This window comes from Oryctolagus cuniculus, chromosome 15 (genome assembly GCF_964237555.1).
Source record: "Oryctolagus cuniculus chromosome 15, mOryCun1.1, whole genome shotgun sequence".
Lineage (NCBI taxonomy): Eukaryota > Metazoa > Chordata > Mammalia > Lagomorpha > Leporidae > Oryctolagus > Oryctolagus cuniculus.
In genome coordinates this window covers 17,104,630-17,130,426 of record NC_091446.1, presented here as the reverse complement: position 1 = coordinate 17,130,426, position 25,797 = coordinate 17,104,630, and the positions used below count along the sequence as shown (strand labels likewise).

The following is a 25,797-nucleotide window of genomic DNA, read 5'->3' as shown; positions in this document are numbered from 1 at the left end:
GGGCGGGGGGCGCAGGCAATTAGGGGGCTGTGTGGCCCAGGGCTTTTTACTCGCAGAGCGCAGGCTCGTTGCTTTTGTTCCCGCCTTGTAAAGGGAAATGGCACGGTTTTGTTTTGGTATTAGGGCCTTAAAGTTCGCTGCCAGCCACTTCCCCAGGAAGGCCAGGAAAGTGCAGAAGAGGGGCCGCGGAGCATTGGTTTAAAAAAAAAAAGAAGAAGAAAGGAAGAAAATGAAGAATTCCTACTTTTTGTTTCCTCCCAGCCCTCGAAGCTCCCGAAGCTCCCGTTGGGGGTGATGGGGCTGGGGGTGGGGCGCGAGGGTTATTAACTTGTCCCGGGTCTTAACAGGCTGCGCCAGGAACGCACTCCTGGGGGCTGACAGGTACACAGCCCCGCCGGAAACCCCTCCTCCTCTGCGTTGCCCCCAGTCTGCGTCCCCCGGCCTTGCCAGACAGATTGAGGCCTCCACGGGCAGGGCAGCAGGGGCTTCCTCTTACCTGCATGCAAATCGGGGCTGCGCACTGGCTCGGGGAAGGAGGCGGGAATGGCTTCCCTTTTGCCTGGTGGGCGAGGTCGCTCTGGATGAGTTTTGTCGCTGGCCGCAACTTTTTTTTTTTTTTGCTGTCTTTCACCTCCTCCTGGAGCAGCCACCCCTCCCACACTCCCCTCCTGCCTGTGAGAGAGGGGCACTGCAGGCCTGTGATGTCTGACCGTCTCCACTCAAATTAAGTTAAACCCACACAAATGTACCCGGCCCTGGCTGCTATGCGAGCCCCAGGAAAAGTAAGTCGGGTTTGTGGGATTCACCGGTAGCCTGTGCCTGCCTGCCTCTCTGTTTCTGTGTCTCTCTCCTGTCTCTCTTTCTGGGGAAAGCTCACAAAACTCAACAGTGAAAAGCAGCGAGTCAGTTAGCATGCGACTCTTGGAATGCCGGCGGACCCAGGAGCTCGCTGGCACAGGCAGACAGGGTGTGCACGAGTGGCGGGCAAGGCCTTGCAGAGTGTCACTCCCATGTCACCGTGACAAGAAAATGTACTTTCGCCCTCCCCCTCTCCCATCGAGGCCCCTTCTCCCTCAGAGATTTGTTTTGAGGGATTTGACAATCCTGCAGGTAAAGTGGCTGCCTGCTGCATTCTCGTTGATCATTTTCCCTCATGGCTGACCGTAATTCCTTTGCTACTCTTAGCGGCAGCCCCGTCTCTGCTGCACGAGGTAACGGTGAGGGAGGGGGACTCAGGTGCCCCGAGCTGGCTGGGGAAGATGGGCCTTCCTCTTTCCTTCATGGAGTCTGGAGTGGTACCCGTGAGAAAGTAGAAGGAAAGAAAATTAAGCTTCTGGTTTGTAACCAGCTGAATTCGATCATTAGTCTTTCTTTTGCAGGATTTTTATAGGGATGGGTATGCAGGGGGAAGAATTAATAAAGTAATCATAGGCAATTGGAATGAGAACTTGGAGCATTTTGCACATACCTGGCCGGAAATCCGGAGCCCCCTCGGTCTTTGAGGATGCTTCCCCAGCTCTTTAGGTGAAGGGTGTAGTGGGAGGGGAAGCTGGGAGGAAAAGTGAGAAAAGTGGGAAGGGAGGAGGAAAAAAAAAAAACCTGGCCCAGTCCCATCTTGAAGGTACAGAGAAAGTTTATTTAGAGGTGCAGAGAGGAAAACCAAAGCTATTATGTACCCCAGGGATGCAGTGTTAGTGGGAATGGAAGGTTTGAGTGGTCAGGGAGGCGCAGTGGCCTCCGGGGTCTCTCTCTTCCAGCAGTTGGGCGGTTGGCACCTCAATTTGAATTGCTGGGTGAGTAGTGCCTCGTGTGTATGTGTGTGTGTGTGTGTGTGTGTACACGTACGTGTTTGTGTCCGTGCTCGTGGTCTTGACTAATAAACCTGGGCTTTGCTTTTTTTTTTTTTTTTTTTTTTTTAATTCTTAAATTCAGATGGTAGGAAAGAAATCAAGAATAAGCGGTTGGTCAACTCAAGCTGGGCCCTTTCTCTGTGTGCTTTTCACGGCAGTTTTTTGGGGAGGGAGGGGAAGGGGTTAAAAAAAAAAAAAGATGGGGAGGAGAGAAAGTGTGACTTTCATCCCCATCTTTGCCATGTGTGCTCGGCTGAGCTGAAATCGGGGAAGGGGTGGCAGGGTCGGGATTTCGTCTAACGAGTCATTGTTCGTTTCCCCCGCCAGAGTGGGCTCCATTTGAGAGGTGGGAAACTGGCCCTGACTCAGAGAGGAGCAAAACTGGTGCTTTGCAAGTTTGAAACAGTTTCGAGCTCCAGGGCTTTGACAGTAGCAGGGCTTTTGTAAACTGCTTGCTTGGGCTTCCTATGTACTGCTAACTTTCTGTTGTTCTGTCTCGGGTTGTGTTTGTTTTTAGTCTCCAAATTTATATGCCAGCCTTTTAGGGCCATGGTCTTGCTTATGGTGTTTGCATTTTCTGAACTTCATATAAAATGTGCATTGGAAAGCCGAGCGTGAGAATGATGACAGCTGATTGTGTCTTTCATGGTTAAGAGGACGGCTCTTTGCAATATGAATTTTGGGCTTAGGCTGCCTCACGCTGTGTTCCGTCCTGGGGTCGGATCTTGTGCCACAGGCAGAAAGGGCATTTGGAAGCAATCCCCTCATTATCTGTAGTTTTCTTTTATTGTTGAATGGTCAAATGGAAACGTATACAGTGGCTGATCTGCTCTTAGATTCGGTATCCGGGGAAGACGGAGTGAAACAGAGGACTGTGAGAATCCTCGTGTTTTCCGATTCATGAATTAAATCCGGCATGGTGCATGACAGGTGTACGTCGTCTCTCACGGCTGTGTGCAACTTTCTGGTTCTGTCTAAGATGGTGCGAACTGTTGGGAATTGTGAGGAAGGCAGTGTGGGCTGGTGCTGCAGATGCGCAAGGTGTGTGGCCACACATTCCACGCATGGCACCATCTTATGTTCCCAAAAAGATCCCAGACCCTGGTTGACTCAAATTATGCGGGCTGCTTCCCAGGGGTCGTACTGTCCCTGTGAGGGTCCAGCTCCATTCTTGATGTCTTTGGGGATGGGGGGGCTGCTTTGAGAGGGTGAATTCCCTGACACCGATGCTACAAATGCTAGGAGCCGCGGATCAGTGGATCTTCACACCGGGCTGCCGCCTCGGTGTATTCTGGGAGCAGCAGAGCCTGTGACCTTATATTTTTAAGGAAGCCTCCCTTTTGTGGTTTGGGGTTGGTGGGGGGCCTGGCTGGGCTCTGTAGTGGAATTTTTTCCTTTCTGCAATATTTTGGAATGTGATGAAATCCTGACATACCCTCCCGCTTACATACCTCCAGAACATGGTTGAGGCTTTTTTTTTTTTTTAAATTGACCTTTGCCTGGGTCATTCTCTTGTTCCCTTAAATTTCCAACACATCAGCTCGTGATCAGAGGGAGCAATGATCGCATTGCTCTCCTGGCCCCGGGTGTCATTTACTGAGCTTGTGGGTGCCCTGTGGAGGATGCCCACACGGGGGATACCATTAGGCCAGAGGGTACAGAGCAACACAGCTCTGCCCCTGTCCGGATCGTCTTTTGGTTTCTCTTTGCTGAATCCCAGGGTCTGGGAGAGTGTGCGGTGTGTCGCTGTGGATGAAGGCACTCATTTCTCAGCTCAGTTTACCTGCTCTGTTCCAGGGACAAAGTGGACTTGAATTCTAAAGTAAAGAGCTGCCTCTGAGCTTCCGTCAGCGTCTGGGGCATGGTTTTCCAGTCCAGGTGCAGATTCAAAAGTTAGGCACAAAGGTGTGTGAGGAAAACAAAGGATATTTTTATGCAGGGCTTCCTTATGAAGAAATGAGAAAGCTGATGTCAGATTTGTGTTCACTGCTCCATTCTTGAGTGCCCTGCGATGTCATAACCACTGTGTGCTTCAAATCCACTAGAAAGTCAGAATTGGTGATTTCCTTTGCGTACTATTCAGGAGTTTCTAAATTTGGGGTTGTGGTGTTTGGGGCCGGGGGGAAATAGCCTGGAAATGATTATGATTTTTGAAAAAGTTGTTTTGAATTTGAGCTTTTGGATTTCTTCATTTGGAATGGGTTAGATTTATTCCTAGCTCTGTTTTGGAGATCAGTTCTCTTAGAAACAGCTGTACCCTCTTACCCAGTTCCCAAGCGTTCTCTACAAATTCGGACACTTAACAAGATTGATTATGCGAACGCTAATCATTTAATACCCAAAGTCGTAGAGAAGTATTTGGCAGGAGGGTGGAGCTTGCAGATTCCTGGGAAATTACTTAGGGGTGAGGGGGTTTGTCCTTCAGTGCCATGGAGGATTAGGACAGGCAGAGGAGACGGTGGGTGACCTCCGGTGGCCTGGGTGATGGCTGCACCCCTCTGGTGACCTCCAGGCCTGGCATTTGAGATGCTGTGTGTGCTGCTGCAGGCAGGCAGGAAGAAAGCTCCAGAAACTCTGGTCAGGGGTGAGCCTGGACCGATGGCAAGGACTTCAGCTTGCAACTTTTTTTAAGGGTTAGTTGAGGGAGGCACAATGGGATGCTTTGTTTTTATTGGAAAATAAATGAGAATGAGTGGAAATAAATTATAGTTAATGAACTTAACTGGAAGTAATCGTTCAAGAGCCTGTGAAAGCACGGCTTTGCCGGGTCGGGCTTTGCCCGGGCTGCGGTTTCCACAAAGCCAAGCGGCTGGAGCTCAGCTTCATTTTGCCGCTTTGCGTGCTCCCTGCCCCCTCACCTCCAGCCCCCACTCCCACCCTGCCCACCTCCTGTTTGGGGACTAAGAAAAGGTCGGTAAGAAGAGCTGAGTCTGGCCTGAGACACTCAGTGCTTGCCAGGATGCCGCGGTACCAGCTAGAGACCCCTCCCCCCATCCCACCCACCCCCAGCCCCCTGGAACGAAAGAGACCAAGGACTTGAAGGTGGTTTGAGTTAGTTCACTGTATGTGCGTGTGAGAGAGAGAAGTTGGATGAAACTACCCGTCTGTCTTCCCCTGCCTGCCTCCCTCAGTCATTTGCAGGTGAGTGTGAGTTCATGAGAAAGTGTGAGTCGGCAAAATTTTGCACACAGCAGGAGAACCCTCTCCTCCTCTCATGTTGCTGTCTAAATGGACCCAGTTCCAGACAGGGAGAGAGGGAGGAAAAGGCAGCCGTTGAGGATTTACAAGGCAAGCAAGCAGCACCCTGGGCACAGGCTCGTGGACATGGGTATGCGGTGCACTGCGGTGCGCCAGTGCCATCTAAGTGAAACCCAAGCCCCGTGACGCCTTCTCTCTCTCATTTGCTACTTTCAGCAGGCAGCACGGTAGCTGTCCACAGATGGCTTGTCCGGGGAAGCCAGGCACCATCAGCTGGAAGCAAGGCCTTAGACAGAAAGGGGAGCCCTTCGGCTTTGCAGGGGCCCTGGCCGCTGCTCTGGGCGGGTCTCGGCTGGCTGGGAGGGGTGGTGGAGGGTTCTGAAGAAGCCCACCTAAGGCCCGGTGTGTGGGTCCCGCTTTCCAGCCTCTCCCTTTGTCCATGTCAAAGGTTTGCAGGGTGTACAAGCAGGATGTAGGTTCGCTAAGTTGGGCTGGGACAGCACCTGCAGGCCTGGATCCAGCGTGCTCTGCGCCTCCTTGAGAGGAGAGTGGTGGCTCGCTACTGGGTGACAGGTTGTCAGCACAGGAGGGTTGGGTCTCCTGACCACTCCTCCACCCTCTGGTTCAGAGCCTGAAAACAATAGGACTGATCACCAAAGGGTTGTTGATGGCTAGAAAACAGCCCCTCCTTGGCTTCATCCCGGCCTTCTCCGGGGGCTCCAACAACGCGAACCACTCATGAACATTTTCCTGGTCGCCATTGACCTCCATGCCGCCATGGTAGACAGCAAGCATCTGGAAAAGGGCACGGAGATGAGCAGGAAACCCGGAGTGAAGAGCGTCCCTTCCCGGTGCCTGTCACAGCCCCTGGAAGGACTGGCGATTCAAGACCCCGATTCAAGACCCCGGAAGCCCTCCCACCCCCACCCCCAGGAGGGGAGAGGGCTGACAAGTGCTCCTCTGTGCCGCTTTTGTTTTATTGTGCGGGGCTCCTAAAGGCACTTTCTGGCCCCATTTTTCTTCTGCAGAAAGGGAGCGCAATGGGGGAGTGTGGAAGAAGAGGGCGGTGGAGAGACCAGGCCAGCGGCGGCCTGTTTGCTGTCCCTGGATGAATAGGTTCCGGGGGTGGGGTGAATGGCCAGCGTTCAGTCTCTGGAGGGTGCCCACAGTGCGAGAAGGTTGAGGGGCTGGCAGAGGGAGCTGGAAGTGCTGTCGTCCGACTTCCACTTGTCAGGGCCCCAGTTATGGCTGTGTGTGCGCGCCTGGCGATGAGGGTGGCATGGCCTAGTTGCAGAACGCCATGCTTTAGGGTTCTTGAGAGGTCAAAGGTCAGTCCCCCCCCATAGTTCTGCGAATACTTGGGGTGGAAAGGCTTTGTGTGCTTTGAGAGCTGTTAAAGGACCTTCTCTTTATAATTTAACTCTTCAGTGCTCAGGGAACACAAGGAGGGGCGAGGCATTGCTTTGGCAGCCGATAGAAAGCTCGAAACCCTAAGGATCCCAAATTAGATGAGGATTTGTTATTCCTCCTCAAAAGCTGCTGCTTGCTTCTTTAATGGGTTCAGAGTTTTAGCTGACTTTTTCCTCAATTTCTTGTCAGCTCAGAACTGACCACATGTAGTGTTTCTATCACCAGAATCCTGCTGGGCCCTGATACTGTGTTTGTGTTTGAGAAGCAGAAACATCTTGTTAGATTCTGCGCCCCCTCCCATCATCAGCCAAATTCTGTAAAAACCCCGGCTCAAGATACTCAGCACGAGGGTCCGTGGGGCTGAGTCAGGTCTGCCCCTAGTTGCGAGCTTGAGGGGTTAGGGGCCAGGTAGGCGGGAGGCCTTGTTGCTCAAAGTGATGGAGGTCGCAGGGGACTGGTCAGTGGGAGTTGAGGACTAATGCCCGCTGAGGGGCCTGACACATCTGGGTCCCGACTGGGAAGACAGGCTAGGCTTCTGGGGCTCTACACTACATCAACATGGCATTCAACCCTATCCCAATAATTCAAGGAGCTGCAGACATAAGAGGTGTCCGAGTCAGGCAGGGGAGGCATTGTGAGGCTCGGGGGCACTCCTCTGCCCAGGTGTTCACCTGCTGATAACACACGCCTACGACTTCAAGGACCTGATCCTGCAAAGTGTGTCACACATGCCACACCGAGACTTGCACACAGTCCAGGCTCCCTTGCATGGTGGCAGCTCTGAGCTGAATGGGTATAGGTGACTATGCCTGGGGCATGGCAGTGGTTGGTCACATCCCCAGACAAGTGCTTCCCTAGGTGAGCTCCAGGTGCTGAGGGTGATGGTGGCATCGCAGTGTTGAAATTGTGTGACTTTTTTTTTTTGGAATGTTTGCTGAAATGTGGCTTGGAGAGTCACAGTTTTCATCCTAAACTCCAAAGGTTAAACAGTGACTTAGGCTGTTCATGCAGCTTCCTTTGACCTTCATTGTTGAATGACCTTGAACATCAGCCTTCAGGGGCCATACTCACTTTGTTCCCCCACATAGTTTTAGTGGAGGCACATGTAGGGAAAGCAGTCCCCGAGAAGATAGCCCGGTTTGCTGTGGCGGTTGTTTGCATTAAACACTGGACTCTGTTGATAGAAATCTGAAGCGAGGGACAGAGGTACTGGAGGCTGCAGAGCCGCCTCCTCACCCTGCGTGTGCTGCTGCTTTCCTGTCGGCTGCTGTTCTGCAGGGTGGACTCTGTCCCTCTCCGGTGCTGATACTTCTCTCGCGTCTGCATGTCCTTAGGGCGGGTGGTGAAAACAGTGCAGAAGCAAAGCTGTTCAAAGAGGAGCAGGAAGAGAGGCCACCTCTCTGGGGGTGTGTCTTTGCTTTGCATCAGTCCCCACTCTGATTTGGGAAGGACCTTTCGGTGTGTTTCTTCATTCACTTTCAGCTCCTCTCTGGCAATCTCATTTAATGGTATAATAAAGTGATGATTTTTTTTTCTCCCAAAGATATTTAAGTATTTGTGTGAGATGTCACGTTGGGCGTGAACCTGAGGAAGAGTGGCCACAAAGCTTCCAAACACTCTTGTCCCACAGTAAACACCTGTGCTGGGCTCTCACTCTGTGTACGAGAGGGGACTGGAGGGGCAGCTCACGGCATCATCATGATTAGGAGTGCCTGGATGCATGTGTAGTCCCGTGCCTGGCCCTGTGCTGAACACTTCACCCACATGAGCTTGTTCCGTTCGCAGTTCCCCCCCAGTTTAGAGAGACAGAAACACACGTCCTGGGACAGGCTGTACCACCAGGCAGGTGCCGGCTCTTCCATGAATCTACCATTCTCATCACTCGTGGCTCCTGTGATGGGCTGGGGTCCTGCCACCCACGTGGGAGACCCAGATGGAGTTCCCAGTTCCTAGGGCATCTGGAGAGTAAACCAGTGAATCAAAGATCCTCTCAAATAATAAATAAATAAAAACAAATTAAATTTAAAAGATTTATTAAAGTTTGGAAAGGCACGGCTATAGCTGAGGGCACGGGACTAGTTGGTTTCTGAAGGACCCCAGCTATGTTCTGTGATTCTATGTCAAGGAGGCTTAAAGAACACAGCCACTTACTTGAAATAAACCTGTGTGAGGGGCTCTGCCCTTTCTTCCGGTACCTGCGGCTTCAGTTTGGAGGTTCCCATACAGTCTGGTGGTTTTCACAACTCTCATGGTCTGGGCATGGCAGGGACACATGGAAGACACAGTCCTGGTGCTGAAGGAACTCCAGTAGAGTTGAGGCCAACAGTGAGCGTAAAGGACCGTGGGCTCCTGAGGCTGGACAGACATTGACATCTGTAAGGAGACAGCCCTCCCATCATAAACACAGCCCAGATGTGGGCAGGTCAGATACAGCCACCGCAAGACCCTGGTTTCAGCCGGTGTGACCTTAGAGGTCCCCCTGTAGCTTAGGACCTGGTCAGCTTGGACAGACAGGTGCTGATGTTGACAGGGACCTGCCTGGGATGCATTTGAGATTAGAAAGCAGGACGAGGCCCTGGCTAGGTGCAAGTTTTCCTTTACAGCCAGCCGGCCCCTAGAATGTCCAGTCACCTCCTCCACCCTCCACCCTCTCGACCCCTGCACTGCGGCATTTTGATTGGACAGGCCAGGCCAGGTGAGCACAGTAATCCAGGGGCATTGGCACCCACGTGTTGGAATTGCTGCACACATGGATCTGTGAAGGAGAATTGCTGCTTAAATCCCACATCCAGTTCGCTGCAGACCTCATCCTGTGGTGAACAAGCAGGGAAGGCATGTCCTGCCGGTCCCACTCGGCCGGCGGCTGTGGCGTCTGTGCTGGGTAGTGCAGCCAGAACCCCCTCACCGGGCAGCTCCTCCCAGTGGTAGCAATCTCACGAATGATAACCTGCCATCAGAAGTCGTATGTAATCAGCTTACCAGGTGCTAGACTGGCTGGTGCTTTGAGGACTGGGACTTGACTCCTGATTGCAACTCAGGGCGCCTCACTTCTGTGCTTGCCCGTGTCTCTGTGGCTCTCTGGCTTGGGGCTGCTGGTTCGTGGCCGAGCTGTGTGCCTGTCCAGAGTCAAGGCGTACTGAACCAGGACCCCCTCAGAGGCAGCCTGGGATTTAGGGGTCTGGATTTGTTGTAAGCATCCAGAGAGATGCTTCACTTGGCCACGTTGGGGACTTCGGGCTTTGCTGTGCACCACCAGCCCTTTCTGCCCCCTGTCGCACATGGGGTGCAGGGTGAGTGGCTGCTCCCATGGTGCTGGGCCAGTCCTCCTGTCCCCAAGTGAGAGTCCTCCCTTCTCTGGGCTCTGTCCGTTCCCCCCACACTTGCTCCAAACTGTCTGGGACTGCTCTGCTTTCTTTCACGTCCAGCGGTGCTGTGTATCTTTCTCACTAAGCAGGAAGCTTCTGGAAGGCAGTAGCAGTCTTCGTCCTTTCTGCCTGATGGTCTCCACTCTGTCTCTGTCTCTCCTCTCTCCCCCCCTCTCCACCGCAGCTTCTTGATAAGTTCACTGCTTCTCAGAGTGCCCTAAGCAGGAGTCTCCTTGGAGAGATACTCAGAGCTGCAGGTGCTGGTCTGGGGCCCGCTGCCCTTGCCCTGTCTGGAGCTCCCGGCTGCTGGCTCCGGGGAAGAGTTCCCCAGAGCTCTTGTCTGCATTGGTAGCTTCTCACTGAATTGCTTTGATTGCAGAATAGTAACACAGGGTTCCTGTGTGCGACTCGCTGGCCATTTTCTCCGAAAGAGTTCAGTGTTTATAGGAACCTGGGAACTGGGTTGCTGGAAATGTTCTTTTCCTGTAATTTTTTCTGGAACGTCTATTTTTCTTTCCAAACATACTCAGGAAAAAGTTAGAAGCACTTTTTAAACATGCCTTCCTCATAATTAACGGTGGTAAGAAATGCTCTTCCCATACGAGATTCCTCCCTCAGCCATCCAAAAAAAAGGGACAAGCGGCAGCAGGCGGAAGGAAGGCGGTGCTCTGTGGTCCCTGAACTCCGGAGGCGCTAGTGGGCAGCGCTGGAACCTGACTTCTTTTCTTCTAATGCCATTCCTTTTCCTTGATGTTAATGCAAGTTGTGCCTCCCTAAAAGTAATAAAAGGAAATGAAGACACGTTCCGAAATGAAACTTGACTCTAATCCATTCATCATCTAGTACTAGCCTCTTTATCTTCGCTGGTACCTAATCTGGTTAAATGTCCCTGTTGTAGGATTTTAGTGAAAATCCTCTACTGGGAATAGGGTTTTTTGCAATTGGATTACTCGCAGTAAATGGCCCCGTAGTTCGCTTGTTTCAGCTTAATTTTTTTCTTTGTGATCTTGCTGGGCTAAGTCATAGCGAGCCTAGCGGAGGGGGGATGGGTGGACTGAGAGGGGTGGGGGAAGGCCTGGGCATGGCAACTGGAAACCGGTTCTCAGTGCTCCTCCTCTTTCTGTCTGCTTCTCTCCCCTGATCCACTCTTCCCAAACGCAAAAATGCCTGCACTTTGTTTTCTGGAACTGCCGGTTTCTAAAATGCACACCTTTTATTAGGCCAATTCATCATCATCCAGTTAATTTATTAGCGGTTTCCCCCATGACTTCCTAATGAAATTCCTAATGAATCAGGGCTGCTATAATCTGCATAAAATATGCAGGTGCCGGCCAGGCAGTTTAGAGCTTTCTGGTAAAGTTCACTCTCCCACCCAGACCGCGCGTGGGCTTTTCATCGTGGCTTGCTGGGGAGGACTGTGGCAGGCCTGCTGCTTCCAGGGGCAGGGAGGGCCGGGAGGCTGGGTGGGTAGGATCTGGCCCTGCCAGGGGTTATTGTAAATGCAGGTTTTCCTGGCTGCTCCCCCAGCAAGCCTGCCTGCCTCCTGGAGGTCCCACCAGCGGGGGCCCATGGGGCGGGAGACCCCTCCTGCATGCAGGAGCACAGTAGGCCCCGGAGTTTAAAGCTCCCATTTCCAACTCACCTGCCGATGGGAGAAGTGCAGACTCTTGGGCTCCGTGATGGGGTGGTGGGGGGGCAGGTATTTGAAAAGCCAGGCGCAGTGGGAGGGAGATGCAGAAGCAGTGATCTGCTACTTTGAAAGGGACTGGGCTGGAGGTGGGGGGTGGCCTTGAGTGCATCCTACAAAGCCGAGGTGGGGGGCTGTGGCCGGGGCCCCCCAGGCCTGTGCTCCGTGGTCCTGAGCTGCTGGGTCCAGCTTGACGGTGTGTTTCTCCGCTCTCCTCCCTACAGTCGAACAAAGTGCCGGTGGTGCAGCACCCTCACCATGTCCACCCCCTCACACCTCTTATCACCTACAGCAATGAACACTTCACGCCCGGAAACCCACCTCCACACTTACCAGCCGACGTAGACCCCAAAACAGGTAGGCTGTGGGCTGGGGTGCCAAGGTGATGTGGAGGGTGGGGGGCAGGGAGCAGGAGGCTGTGGTTGGATGGCGCTGGGTGGGGGGCTCCCAAGCCTCTCCAAGTGAGGGAGGGGCTCTCCTTGTCCCTTTGGGCAAGTCTATTTGCAGTGCCAAAGCTGCCCTCTTTAGGGCAGTGAGTACCCTCAATAGGGCTGCCCTTGGACCTGACTGAGTTCCTCAGTGTTTTCCAGGACTGGCTCCCAACTCCAAGAGCCCCAGACAGACTGGGAAGCAGTTGTCATCCTGGGGGAAGAAGAGGCCTCAGGCCTGGCTCCCCCAGACCCGGGTCCCCTGGGCAGCTGAGGGACTCCATTCACTTGGCCATGACTTCCTGGGGCAGCCCCAAGAGACTACATCACTGGGTTGCAGTCCCTGCCGATTTGGGGGGGTTTCTCCCTCTGTGATATCTTGGGTGTTGTCAAGCCCACTGTACAGGCGTGAAAGCTGCACCTTGAAGACTTCCTCATCATCTCATACAAGTTACCGTGTTTTCCTTCAGCCTTCATGCTGTCCCTGTTTTTTTTTCTTGCCACTTGTCCACTGACTGCTCTTTTGCCCAAAGGAGAAGGGGAGAGAAGGCAGCCAGGGCTGCTGGTATCCGTGCCTTCCAAGGCCCAGGACTGCCAAGCAGGTAGCCGCGGCCCCAAAGGAGGACAGCAGAGGCCGGGCTGTGTCTTTCAGGCTGGCCCACGTGCTGGCCAGGGGCTTGTCTTCGCAGCTCATCAGCTGGGAGGGTGAATTTTAGACGGTCGGTCGGCTGTGTGTCTCTGTCAGGGGCGGCTGCTGTTATTGGGTCAGGTAAACGAAGCCACACGGGAACAGGTCCTTGCTGGCCTCTGAGTGCAGGAGCAGGCCCCAGCCTGGCGCTCACAGGGCTGGAGGAAGCCGCCAGCCGGCCTGGGCTGTGCAGTGAATGGCAGCATCACCGTCTCATTTAAATAATGGCAGTACAGGGAATAGCTTTTAAATGGCCATCGTAAAACATATGATTAACGTCTGTGGACTGTTTACTTTTCCTCTGCGAACATTCTTTCAAGTGTGCAAATGGCTTGGTGTAGGGTCCAAGCCCAGCTAATCTGTTTGGTTTTTGTAATGGAGAGAAAGCAATGCCTGCGTGAACATGTCACCCAGGGAGACTTAATTTACAGATTAAAAGCTTCCGGAATAAAATTTTTTTTTTTTTTTTTTTCAAAAATGAAATCGTTTTCATCCAGGAACAAGCTGCCCATTCCCTTCCATGCTGTTTCGATTCTGGGGCGTTGTGCGGTTTGCCTCCCACTCCTTTCGGAATTGCTCCCTAGGCTCCCTTTTCCTAAGAATTGACGGCCGGCTGCCTGGGCTGGGCACAGGTTCTCAGTGCGCAGTCAGCAGGTGGGTTAGATCCCTCCGGTGACCCAGTGCTGCAGGGAAGGAGGTCTCAGAAGGGAGGGGGCCAGCTCCCCGGCGTCTCCCTGTCTGCTCAGCTGGGACTTGTCCCAGAGAAGATGCTCGATGGCCTGTGGTCAGTTCTCTCGGGAGGCCGTTCTGTGGGACTCACCTCTGTGAGAGGCCGTGAGGGTAGCCATTCTGAAGCCCCTGGCTCCAGGACTGTGCTGGAAGCCAGAGGAATAGCTCTCCTGTAGAGAAGTCCTTAGAATTGCAAGGAGTGAGGCCACAGGTTGTCGGAGTCCAGGGAATTCCTGTGACTTGATCACCTCCTGTGTGCCGAGACCTTTAGGTGTTGAATGTTTGGTTTTCTAACTTCAGATACCCAGGATGCCATTTTCTGAGTTTGCCTATCACGTGTCCCGGTCTACCAAGACTGAGTAACTTGTTTTTCAAACAAGTTACTGGGGACAGAAAAAAGATCTCACCAAGAACTTGCAGTAAACGTGATCATGAAAGCAGCTCGCGCCAGGATTCCGGATGGGATGCCTCTCTTCTTCCTTCTGCTGCTTCCCTCGCCCTACAGTAGCCGTTTCCTCCTTTGTACCTAAAGTACTGTTTCTTCTCCCAGGAATCCCCCGGCCTCCGCACCCTCCAGATATATCTCCGTACTACCCGCTATCGCCCGGCACCGTAGGACAGATCCCCCATCCGCTCGGATGGTTAGTACCACAGTAAGGAGTTCCATTTTTTAATTTCCTTTTCGTTTCTTACATGGGCATGCTTATCATTTAGTCTGTGCGTGTGTGTATGTGTGGGGGCGGGGGCGGGCCACCTTAGGAGTCTGTGGGAAAGGTGCCACTGGGATATTTTATGGGGATGTGGGCAAATCCAACCCCATTGGGATAGATTATATAGGAAAAAGGATATCGATACAGCGTTATGAACCCAGGGTCCACAGAAGCCATGCGGACAAAGGCACCCTTAAGATAACTTTAGGAATTGCAGAGGGCTCCTGGGGCTTCCACCCAGTGCAGCTGATCTTGGGCGTTCTGCCCATGTGGCAGCCCACTCTGGAGTCATGTCATTGGGCTGCAGTATCAGAGTCCTCCCTTGTAAGTGTTGCATGTTTGGCCACAGGGGAGTAGAAAGAGGAAATCCAGGGGTGGGCTGAGCTATAACCCCAGCAGTCCCAGCCCCAGACCAGTCGTCGCCCACCGAGGTTGGCAGCGCAGTGGGAGGCTTTGTCTGATGAGAAGCTCCGTGGTACTGAACCAGCCTCTGCCTGTGTGCACGGGGAACGCTTTCCCTGACTGTGAGGGCTGGGCATGGGGCAGCGGGGGCCTCCACTCGCTGTGCAGCCTTCCCGAGTGTCTGCCCTGGTTCCTGGCGGTGACTTGATACTTCCACTGCCTTTTACAACTTAAAAAAAAAAAAAAAAAAAAAAAAGTGCGTCTTAATCAGAGCAGAGAGACCTCTGATGCTTAAACATACTGTATGTGTTTGCGTGTGTGTGCACGGGCATGCGTGTAGTATTCCCTGGTTGTATGTTTCTGTGTGTTTTCCCTTCCAAAAGTTCATGCAAAATGTGGAACATGAAAAGACACTGGATTTCAGAGTTTCTCACCCCAGAATAAACTTGGAATTCCATTTTTCTGTCAACTTTTGGAAGCGTCCTCTTGCTTTTCCATTGTTTATCAGTGACTTCCACTCCAGCAGTCACAAAACAATGTGTTGAATGCCCAATGAAAGAAACCCCGGTCACACTGTCACGTGTGGGTTTTGGGGGAGATACTCGGTCCCTCATAGCTCTGAAGAAGCTAGGGTTTTGGAATGGTTCATCTCCCGCTCCCGCCCTTGTCTTTCTACTTTTGAACAAACACTGTGCTGAGTTCCCCAACAGAGTGCATTATGTAGTAGTTCCACCGAATAGCAACCCCGAGTACATTTCTGCTTCATTGTCTTCTCCTCATTTTGGGGGGTTGCGGGAGTGGGGGTTAGACGTGACCCTGAGCCTGCGACCCGTTTCTTGACTGGTTGGGGCCATTCCTCAAATAGTCCGCCGTCCTCGTTTGCTGGGGAGATGTCTGAAGGGCAGATGAAAAGGAAGAGCCAAGTCAGACAACCCTCTGTCAGGAAAAGTTGTGTGTCTTTCATGAGGATGCTATTTTGCATGTTGCTGTATTTTTTAATTATTGTAATGAGGTGTGATTGTCTATTGGTTACCCACAATTCTTCTTGGGGACGCTCCCCCCGGTAACTCTTGTCAACACTTGTTAATTTGACAAAAGGCTACAAATTAAGCTCTGTTAATTTAATGTTTTCTCACCGAGATCTAAATACCGAAAGAGGCCCAAAGCGCAACTGAAGTCCTTTGATTCACTGTACTTTATTTTGGTATAAATTTACATTCATTATTGTTTTCCTTTGGATGTGTAGCCCTCAATTAGTGTGATGGCTCCATTAAAGCAAGCGAGACTTCGCCTTTAATTATTACAACAAAACACCTAGTTTCAGCTTGGGGAGAGGGTCTCTATTGACATAAGCAGAGGTTATAAAATTTAATTAGCCATTCCTATCAGATTTATGGCATTCAAATTGTTCTGTGTTTCTTCCCTTTGATCCTTCCTGTACAATCCCCAAGATTTTTGTTCTGATCAAATGAGAATAAAGCCTACTATGCAGAGAGAACTTTTCCCTTTTCTTCTATTCCTTGTCCCCCTACTCGCCATCCGTGGTTCCAGCCTCTGACTTTGCACCCCTTCTTTGTAGGCAAGGTCAACCAGTGTACCCAATCACGACAGGAGGGTTCAGACACCCCTACCCCACAGCTCTGACCGTCAATGCTTCCATGTCCAGGTGAGTTCCAAGCACCAGGGCCACCCGGGCCCTGGGGCTGTGTGTAGTTCGGAGAGTGGCACTAAAGCCCCCACGGCGTTAGGCATTAATTCCCAGAAAAGACTCAAAAGTTGCCCTGGAAGCGCAAGGTAAGTGATGTCTTTCTGAGTCCCATCAATAGAACAGTGTATTTTAAGAAATGAAGAAGGCAGGAAGAAGCCGTTAGGACATGGAGTGCTTTTAAAGTGTCCTTTCTCTGTTGTCCCATACTGGGTAAGAAAGGCAAGGGTGGAGATCATTTTATTACTACACAAAGAAGAGTTTGAGAAAAGATTATTGGTCTTTTCAAAGCTCAGACTCTGAGAGTCAGAAAGAAAGCCCCACCCCCACCCCACCAAAGGAGCGCCATTCAGTTAGATAGTAAAGACATGCTCAATGTAGCCACATGGGGAATTCTAGATTTTCTAGTGGCCACGTTTTTGTTTTTTTATTTTTTAAGTTTGTTTTTTTATTAGAAAAAGGTGAAATTATTCATAGTGGTATCTTTTATGCAAGCCAGTACTATAAGCCAAAATATTATCATTGCAGCTACTCTATTACTACTGTTACTGAGATTTCCCACTCGTTTCTGTACTTGCTTTTCATAAGCTGATACAGCACATCTCCGTTTGGACTGGCCACATGTCAGCCACTCGATGGCCACGTGGAGCTGGTGGCTGTAACATTAGCCCATGCAGCTCTGCGTCTTTGAACACTGAAAAGAGAAGTCGTGTGTGTGTGTCCATTCATGTATGTTTATATTTAAACCTGTGGTTTATACACGGCTTACACACCCATCCCCGTGTTCTTGTTTCCTCCCCCTAATTAATTCTGGCTAATTTTTCAGTGACTGCTAGTTTATTTGCAAACTGGTTGGCAGCAGTATGTTTAAGTAGTCACTAATTGCTCCTAATGATAGTTTTATTTTCTGTTCATCTGATTTTCAGTCCAGTTAATTAAATCGGTGGAGGTTTAGACTTTCCTGATGGGCTGAAACAACCAATCCATTTTGCTGATGGCCCGTAATTAGATTAGCATGCATTACATGGCATGGATGCTGTCCCCCACCTCTTCCCCCAATCTCCGTGGCCAGCATGGGAAGCCAAGACCAGAGAAGGGGTTGGCAAGATGGGCCAAGATGCCTCTTCCCCTATTTGCAAAAACAATGACTTTGGTGGGAAAAAGAGTAAGAATTGGCTAAGGAAAGCAAACCGCAGCGTAGCTAGTTGGCATTTGTAATCACGCCGCAAACCGTCACGTAATTAGCAAGACCTGTTTCCCACGTGTGTGAGATGCATCATCTAAATTTCAGAATCCACGCTGGTACAAGTTAGGCGGGAAAATGCCATGTTCTCTGGTCTGGCGAGATGGGGAAGGTTTCGCTCATTACATAATATCATCACAGGCTCACCAAGCCTGGGAACGACCCGGGAGTCTCCCAGGAGGAGAGCCCGCTCTGAGCAGCTGGCGGCCCTCGGCCCCTCCTCCCACCGTCCCAGCGGCTCCGGGTTGCACCTGATTATTTGTCAGGTTTGTTTATTCAGTGCATCCCAGAGGTTAAAAGCAGGAAAGTAATCGGAGGATAGGGATTGGGGTTAAGCTTATCGATTGAATTATCATTAGGAGGTGAGCAGATGATTTCTAGGTGGGCAGGGGTGGCGGACCAGAAGACAGCGATGGGAAGAAGAAAGGTTAGGGGCTTGAGGTGTGCTGGGGGCTGGGGGGGCGGGGGAGGAGCAAGGCGGCCGATTCCCCAGGTAGGCCTTATGAAAGGTAGCTAGTTAAAAAGCGTACACAGCAAATTAAATACATTATTGTGATAATGGCGCGACAGAAGTGCGGGTCTATTATACTTATGGCAGTTATAGCAAATGTAGGCAGCTTGCCCTGTTCCAGAACACCCTTTGATTTTCATTCTATTCAGCAGCAGGGCCAGGACTTCTCAGAATTAAGTGATGGGTCATTATACTTTAAACACCATGGAGAAGCCTAGATTGGCAATTAAACAGCTCTTGCTGACACTCACTTGTGCCACCCTGTGACCCCCTTTAGATTGAGATGTTGGAGCTCCGGGCCCTCAGCCTGCTAAATTGGTGCAAGGCTCTTCTCCCGACGAGAGCGGGCTCTGAAATCTGCCGGCTTCAAAGGGAGCGAGATCATGTATAAACCATAATGTGGGTGCACCGTGGCTCACAAAAAAATAAGGCAGGGAGAGATGAAATGTTACAAGTGCAAGGGGGAAAATGAGAGAATAATGACAAACCTAATGCAACTCAAAGCAGGATTGTTGCACAGGAAAATGCATCCTACTGCTTGTGCATAAAATCAAGGCCGGCAGATGACATGCAGTTAACAGAAACGTGTCAACAGTGAAGGAAAGTGAGAGTGAGTACGGGAGAAGCCCCTGAGACAGCCAGAAACAAAAATTAGTTGTCCTTAACAAGTTAAGGTTCATCATTATATTCTGGCTTGGAGCCATGAAAGCAGACGGGGGTATCTAATGAGCTGCTTAGAATTTTTAGGGTGTTTATTGCACTCCACGAAGTAGGTGTCTGCAGAAAGGGATGTCTTAGGCGAAGGTGTGCTTCCAGCCCACACACACGCGTCTCTTCCTCTGCCACGTGTGTTTGTCACGACTACAAATGTGCGCCAAGGTCGGGATCCAGGAAGTCTCGCTGCTTCGCGGAGGTCCTGGGAGGTCGTCCCCACCCCAAAGTGCTCTCACACGGTGGGGTGTCGTCCTGCTGTGGTTGATGTGCAGGCAGCTGCATGTGTGTGCACACACGTATGTACAGCCCCCACGCACACACACAGGGTTTCCATCACTTCCTCGCCCGGCTCTCTCTCTCTCTCTCTCTCGTCTGTACCCATATGCTCGTTCTGCAGGGAGGGAATATATGTATTTGAGGAAGGTCAGGCCTTTGAAACTCCCAGGAAAGGCTCACTCCACCTCCCCCCCATCCAGGAGCTCCCAAGAACACATGTTTGTGAGAGGTTTTCTCTGCAGCCTTTGAGCCGTGGGGAAGAGCAAGGTGTGACCTGGGAGCCCAGGTGCCTCCCAACGCCTTGCTTTTCTGGTTTTCTTTTGCTTGCTTGCTTGCTTGCTTGCTTGCTTTCTTTCTTTCTTTCTTCCCTCCCTCCCTCCCTCCCTCCCTCCCTCCCTCCCTCCTTCCTTCCTTTCTTTCTTTCTTTCTTTCTGAGAAAAGGGTGGAAGTTGTTTGGGCTTTTACATCTTACTCTCCCTCTTCCCTCTCCTCCTCTCCCCCTCCTCCCTTCCCCCTCCTCCCCCTTCCCCCTCCTCCACCTTTCCCCCTCTCCCCTCCTCCCTTCCCCCTTTTCCTCTCCTTCCCCCTCTTCCTTTCCCCTCCCTCCTCCCCCTCTCCTTTTCTTTCTCTCTTCCCTTCTCCCTTCTCTCCCCCTCTCTCCCCTCCTCCTCTCCCCCTCCCCTCTCCTTCCCTCCTTCCTTCCCCCCTCTCCCTTCTCTCCCCCTCTCCCCCTCCCTCCCTCTCTCCCCTTACCCCCTCCTCCTCTCCCCCTCCCTCCCTCTCTCCCCTCACCCCCTCCTCCTCTCCCTCCCCCTCCCCCTCCTCTCCTTTTCTTTCCCTCTTCCTCCCTTTCTCTCTCCCCCTCCCCTCTCCCCCTCCTCCTCTCCCTCTCCCCTCCCTTCCCCTTCCTCCTCCCTCCTCCCCCCTCTCCTTTCCTTCCCCTCTTCCCCTCTCCCTTCTCTCCTTCTCTCCCTTCCCTTTCTCCTCCCCACCTCCCCCATACCCTAGAAATCACATCACTGTTAGCAAGCTTTGGCACCGCCTCAAATGCACCAAGGCAGAGACAGGGAGGGGCCCCGTTGGTGGCGTCTCCAAGTCAAGCTTCTCCTGTGGCTCTGTGCACTGCTCGTCGGTGCCGCTCCACTCTGCTGAGCTGTGTAAATTCAGCGCGTGCTTTAATTTTCAAATGTGTGACTTTGACTAAACAAAAACTCTTCCATCCACACGTGGGAAGACTCTTGTTAGCATGGAAGCGTGCCTGGCCTCATAGAAGTGCAGAGGTGGGGAGGCAGGGCTCCAGAGGCCAGGAAGGGTGAGGGGAGGGCATAGAGGGGGGCCAGATCAGGGCCCAAGGATGAGTTGCAGGGGAGGAGGAAGGGCTGCAAGGCCACCGCAGGGCGACTACTGCGTGTAACAGTTCATCAGATATTTCATAAAAACCAGCAGAGAGAAGTTTGGAGGTCTCCAGCACCAAGAAGTGATAAAAAGCAGATGGGAATGTTAATCAGCCTGATTGGATGGTTACACATTGTGTTCATGTATCAAATGATCATAACTCTATCCCAGAAATATGTACAACTACAAATGTTTTTAAATGAAAAAAAATAAATATGGGATTGTTTTTGAAATAATTGTCACGATAAAACCCCATTAGGACCTCAGGTTCCCTCCAGAATTGGCCATTGAAAGAGCAAAGCAGGTTACTATGCCATAGATGATGTGTTGGCCTATTTTGGTTTTAGATATATTAAGAAAATTCTCTTTCTGTCTCTCCCACCCTTTCTCTCTGCAACTCTGAGTTTCAAAATACATAAATGTTTAAAAAAAAAAAAAAAAAGTTGGCCGGCGCCGCGGCTCACCAGGCTAATCCTCCACCTGTGGTGCCGGCACACCGGGTTCTAGTCCCGGTCGGGGCGCCAGATTCTGTCCCGGTTGCTCCTCTTCCAGCCCAGCTCTCTGCTGTAGCCCGGCAAGGCAGTGGAGGATGGGCCAAGTGCTTGGGCCCTGCACCTGCATGGGTGACCAGGAGGAAACACCCGGCTCCTGGCTTCGGATCGGTGCAACGCGCCAGCCACAGCGCACCAGCTGTAGCGGCCATTTGGGGGGTGAACCAACGGAAAAGGAAGACCTTTCTTTCTGTCTCTCTCTCTCACTGTCTAACTCTGCCTGTAAAAAAAAAAAAAAAAAAAAAAAAAAAAAAAAAAAAATGGTGCTAGCATTTTGGCATAGCAGCTAAAGACGCTAACTGCAATGCTGGCATCCCATAGGGACACCAGTTCAAGTCCCAACTGCTCTACTTCCAATCCAGCTCCCTGCTGATGGCCTGGGAAAAGCAGTGGAAGATGGCCCAAGTGCTTGGACCATTTGGGGAGTGAACCAATAGATGAAAGATCTCTCTCTCTTTTTGCAGCTCTGACTTTCAAAATAAACAAGTAGTTTTTGTTTTTTGTGGGTTTTTTTTTTGTAAGGAGAGTCACACTCTCCTGCAAATTAGAGTTTTTTTCTTGTTTTCTTTTTCTTTTTTAGATTTATTTATTTACTTGAAAGGGAGAATTACAGATGGAGAAGGAGAGACAAAGGTCTTCTACCTACTGGTTCACTCCCCCAATGGCTATAACAGGCGGAGCTGAGCCAACCCAAAGCCAGGAGCCAGGAGCTTCCTGCAGGTCTCCCATGTGGGTACAGAGGGCTCAACCACATGGGCCATCTTCTGTTGCTTTCCCAGGCCATAGCAGAGAGCTGGATCAAAAGTGGAGCAGCTGGGATACAAACCGGTACCCACACAGGATGCCAGTGCCACAGGTGGAGGCTTTAGCCCACTACAGCTTCCCTGATGATCAGCCGTGTAACCTAGCCAGACTGGGCGAGGGGGCAGCATTTATTTTCTTTTGAAATTCAGCCCTTTTTGCCCTCGCCCTGCTCTTCTCTCCTGTAGTCCACGTGGCTTTAAGAGCAGTGGCTCATCAACCCCAGTAAGAGGGTGACTCCAAGAATGTCCCAGAATCAGAGAGCTAGTTGTCTGTTTGCATATGGGCCGAGGGTCATGTGAAATTGGTTCCTCATGTCCTGGCTGATTTGCATGGTTGGGAATTGCCAGTTCAGGGCCTAATATGTAATTGAAAGAAGTTTGCTAAAGTTGAACAGTTTCAGTGTCTTTCCTGCATCTGTAATCTTGTATTCATGTGATTTAGAAATCTTACATTGTAGAGGAAACCAGGCATAGGAGTGAGAATTGAAAGCTTTTTGTGTGTGTTTGGGGGAGTGTTTTACATCCTTCCATAAAGTGATACAAATTTAAACTTATTTAAATCGCCCATGAGGGCTGACACTGGGGTAGGGGGTAAAGCTGCCTCCTGCAACACCAGCATCCCAGGTGGGCGCCAGTTCAAGTCCCAGCTGCTCCACTTCTGATCTGGCTTTCTGCTAATGTGCCTGGGAGAGCAGCGGAGGATGGCCCCAGGACCACATGGGAGACCTGGCTTCTGACCACCCCAGCTGTGGCCATTACGGTCATTGGGGAAATGAACCAGCCAATGAAGACATTCATCCTTCCTCTCTCTCTCTCTCTCTCTCTCTCTCTCTCTCTCCCTCTCCCTCTCCCTCTCCCTCTCCCTCTCCCTCTCCCTCTCCCTCTCCCTCTCCCTCTCCCTCTCCCTCTCCCTCTCTCTCTCTCTCTCTCCCTCCCTCCCCCCCATCTCTCCATAATTCTGCTTTTCAAATAAATAAGTAAATCTTTAAAAAAAAAAAAAGAAATAAAAATGAAGCATTCCTCACTTACGATGCGAGCCAAACAAGAAATATTTAGATGTCCCCTCATCTTCCTGCCTCACCGTTTCCCGTTCCTGTCAAGCAATGGGCACAGCAGCAAGCAAGAGGAACATAATTTTATTGCAGCTCATCAGCAGAGTGGGACCTAATGAGGCGTGCACAGCACTGTCAACACTTGCGTGTCTGTTTCAGCCACGTTAATATTTTATGCAGCTGTCAATAGGCAGCACGAGATTTCACCTTCCACTCTCGGGCTGATTAGGACATAAGAAATTGTCTTCTTAGATGCCACTAATAATCTTCCAAACAAGAGTGGACGTGCGGTCTCCAGCAGGTAGTCCAAGCCCGCTTTTCCGCCCAAGTACATCAGTTGAATTTGTCTTTTGCTAAAGATGTTAAAAATTATAATGTCTCATGTCAGTAGCAATAATGAAGGGGAAGATTGGCTTTAATGACATTATGAGAATCATTATGTTTAATTTATCGCTAATTAATGCTGACAGGTTTCATATGCCTCGGGTTGCTTTCATGTGAGTGCCACGTGCTGGGTGTTTTTTTTTGAATTGTGTGTACACATCCCTCCTCATTCATTCATTTTGATTCTGACGATTTACACAGCTTCCTGTCTTCCAGGTTCCCTCCCCACATGGTTCCACCACATCACACTCTGCACACGACCGGCATCCCCCACCCGGCCATAGTCACACCCACAGTGAAGCAGGAATCCTCCCAGAGTGACGTCGGCTCACTCCACAGCTCGTAAGTGCCGCTCTTGGGACTGCTTTCCTGGGAGGCTCTGGTCGTGGGCCGGTGGCGCTCTGCCGGGGCTGGCCTCCCGTGGCTCGACACCAGCCAGCACTGTTCCCAGGAGGCCTGAGGGCTCCCTATGAGGAAAGAGAAGGCCTCAGTGCTGGGTCTCGTAGCTTAGGATAGAACTCTGCTCACGAGTGCACTCCTCTGGGCTGAGGCAACCTTGGTGGCTTCGTTCTGTGAGTGCCAGGGCAGCTGCCGACGTGGAGATGGTGCCAGGACGTTCTCCCCTCCATCCTGGCGGAAATTCTGTGCTCCTGAAACTTGAGGAAGTGGTCACAAAGCTTCTGTCTTCCCCCACTCCTCTCAAGCTGGTTTTCTTTTTTTTGGGGGGGGGGGGGTCAGATGGAGAAGATGCAAAGTGGGTGCGAGCCTCGGGGTGGTTGACTGGACTCTGTCTCTTTGGCCTCCACGCAGAAAGCATCAGGACTCCAAGAAGGAAGAGGAGAAGAAGAAGCCCCACATAAAGAAACCTCTTAACGCGTTCATGTTGTATATGAAGGAGATGAGAGCCAAGGTCGTCGCCGAGTGCACACTGAAAGAGAGTGCGGCCATCAACCAGATCCTGGGGCGGAGGGTAGGTGGCCCCCATCCCGGGGGGCAGTGGGCCGGGTGGCAAGATGCCCTTGTCCCCATTTCCTTGAAAGTCCTCGAATGCCTTCCAGGGAGACGGGACCGGTCATTCCCCAGTCAGGCTGTATTCAGCGCAGGCCCAGCCCTCACTTGTTCCCACGACAGAGGAGGCAGAAGACAGAACCCCGTAGAAGAGCAGTCGGGTTTTGTCTCTGCGCTCCTGTTAGTCCTGGGGCCCGGCAAACTCACGGAGCCCGCAGGTTCACCACTTCCAGTCGGACGCAACTCAGAAAGAAGCGTTGCTTGTGGTCCACACGGCCATGGTGCAGTTGGTGATGTTTTTGCGTCTTTCTCCCCTGCACCACCTGTCTCCTCCCCTGCAGTGGCATGCGCTGTCCAGAGAGGAGCAAGCAAAATATTACGAGCTGGCCCGGAAGGAGCGACAGCTTCACATGCAGCTCTACCCTGGCTGGTCCGCGCGGGATAACTACGTAAGTGGATCATTCTCCGTGCAGCTGTCGTGTGTGTCCACGTGGACAGACAGAACGGGCACTGCCAACTTGAACCCAGCCTCTGGACCGTTCAGTCCCGCCCACCTCTGGGGCTGTTAGCAGCTGCCTGCGCACCAAGTGGGAGAATCTTACTTGGCTTCCAGATTGCAGTGTTGGGGCAGGGGGATGAGGCTAGTGGTCAGATGTTCCAGCTTGGGACACATGAAATTGATTTGGGACTGTCTGTACTTGCTTTACCCACGTCTTAGAAGTGGCAGGGCTGTAGGATAGGCCCGGAGGAGCTTAAGTTCCAGGTTAGGTCCCCCATGCTCCTTGGTACCATGTGGAGTGGCCCTAGAAGGAAGACCAGGGGCGATGGGTGGAGAGAGGAAGAGCGTTCCATTCCTCATAGGTCTTCCAGCCCGGCCTGCTCTCTAAAGAAGGAAAAGCAAAAGTGTTGCCTTGTGCTATGATGCAGAAGCTGGAAGCCCGTTTCATGCAGAGAGGGGCATGATGGGAATATCCCTGGAAGTAGCCAGAAGTCATCCTTTGGCAAGATGGATGACTGTAGGCCCTGCGGGGGTCGGGAGGGGTGCGTGTTGCCGAGCTCTGTGTCGGCTGCGAGATTTGCCCAGTTCCTCTCCCAGTGTTTCACAGCAGTAGGATTGCAGTGCTCATGACCCCGCCATTCTTGTCCTGCTGTGAACTTGCTGTCCTGGACACACCATGCTGACCCTTCTCGCCGTTATTTCTTACCCTGCTCACCCCGGATCTCAAGCCCTGGGCTCTTCTCTTCTCGAAAAGGGATGCCGTGCCCCTTCCTCTGCCTGATTCTTTATCACAGGGCACTGGACTTTGTGACGCCATCTTGGCATCTCTCTTCTGGGAAACTTGTCTTGGCACAAGTCCAGGTCTCTGCACCCATCTTGCTGAGGTCATGGAGCCTTCGGGGATAGATAACTCAGTGCTCCCCGACTTGGCCCTCCTGGTGCTGTCATCCGTGAGGAAGAGGCTCCCTGTGTGTGGGGTTGAGATCATTCCCGATGGTGTACTTAGCACACAGCACCGTATTGTGAGGGTTGAGAATTAAGTCGACGTCTTTATTCTTTCATACCTTCTGGTGCACCAAGAAATCAACACTATCTATGCAACCAGAACGGCTGCTTTTCATGCGCTCTGATTCCCTAGTTCAAGTTCACAGGTCCCTGCCTCTTTATGCTCATACCTTTTACACATGCT

The 25,797-nt window shown here is 51.7% G+C and overlaps 1 protein-coding gene across 50 annotated transcripts in view; it reads left to right on the top strand.

Annotated features, from left to right (window-relative positions):
• The window catches only part of TCF7L2 (transcription factor 7 like 2), a 197,427-nt gene that overhangs the window by 157,961 nt on the left and 13,669 nt on the right, over positions 1 to 25,797 (top strand). For 18 of the 50 annotated variants that reach the window (XM_070057215.1, XM_051823617.2, XM_051823618.2 and 15 more), the window contains 6 exons: positions 11,735 to 11,867; positions 13,906 to 14,008; positions 16,047 to 16,133; positions 23,303 to 23,443; positions 23,912 to 24,071; positions 24,451 to 24,558. In XM_070057215.1, coding sequence (XP_069913316.1) covers positions 11,735 to 11,867; positions 13,906 to 14,008; positions 16,047 to 16,133; positions 23,303 to 23,443; positions 23,912 to 24,071; positions 24,451 to 24,558 — 732 coding nt within the window. The remainder of the gene's footprint in view (positions 1 to 11,734; positions 11,868 to 13,905; positions 14,009 to 16,046; positions 16,134 to 23,302; positions 23,444 to 23,911; positions 24,072 to 24,450; positions 24,559 to 25,797) is intronic. The other 32 variants (XM_051823641.2, XM_051823620.2, XM_051823619.2 and 29 more) reach the window with 3 other exon arrangements.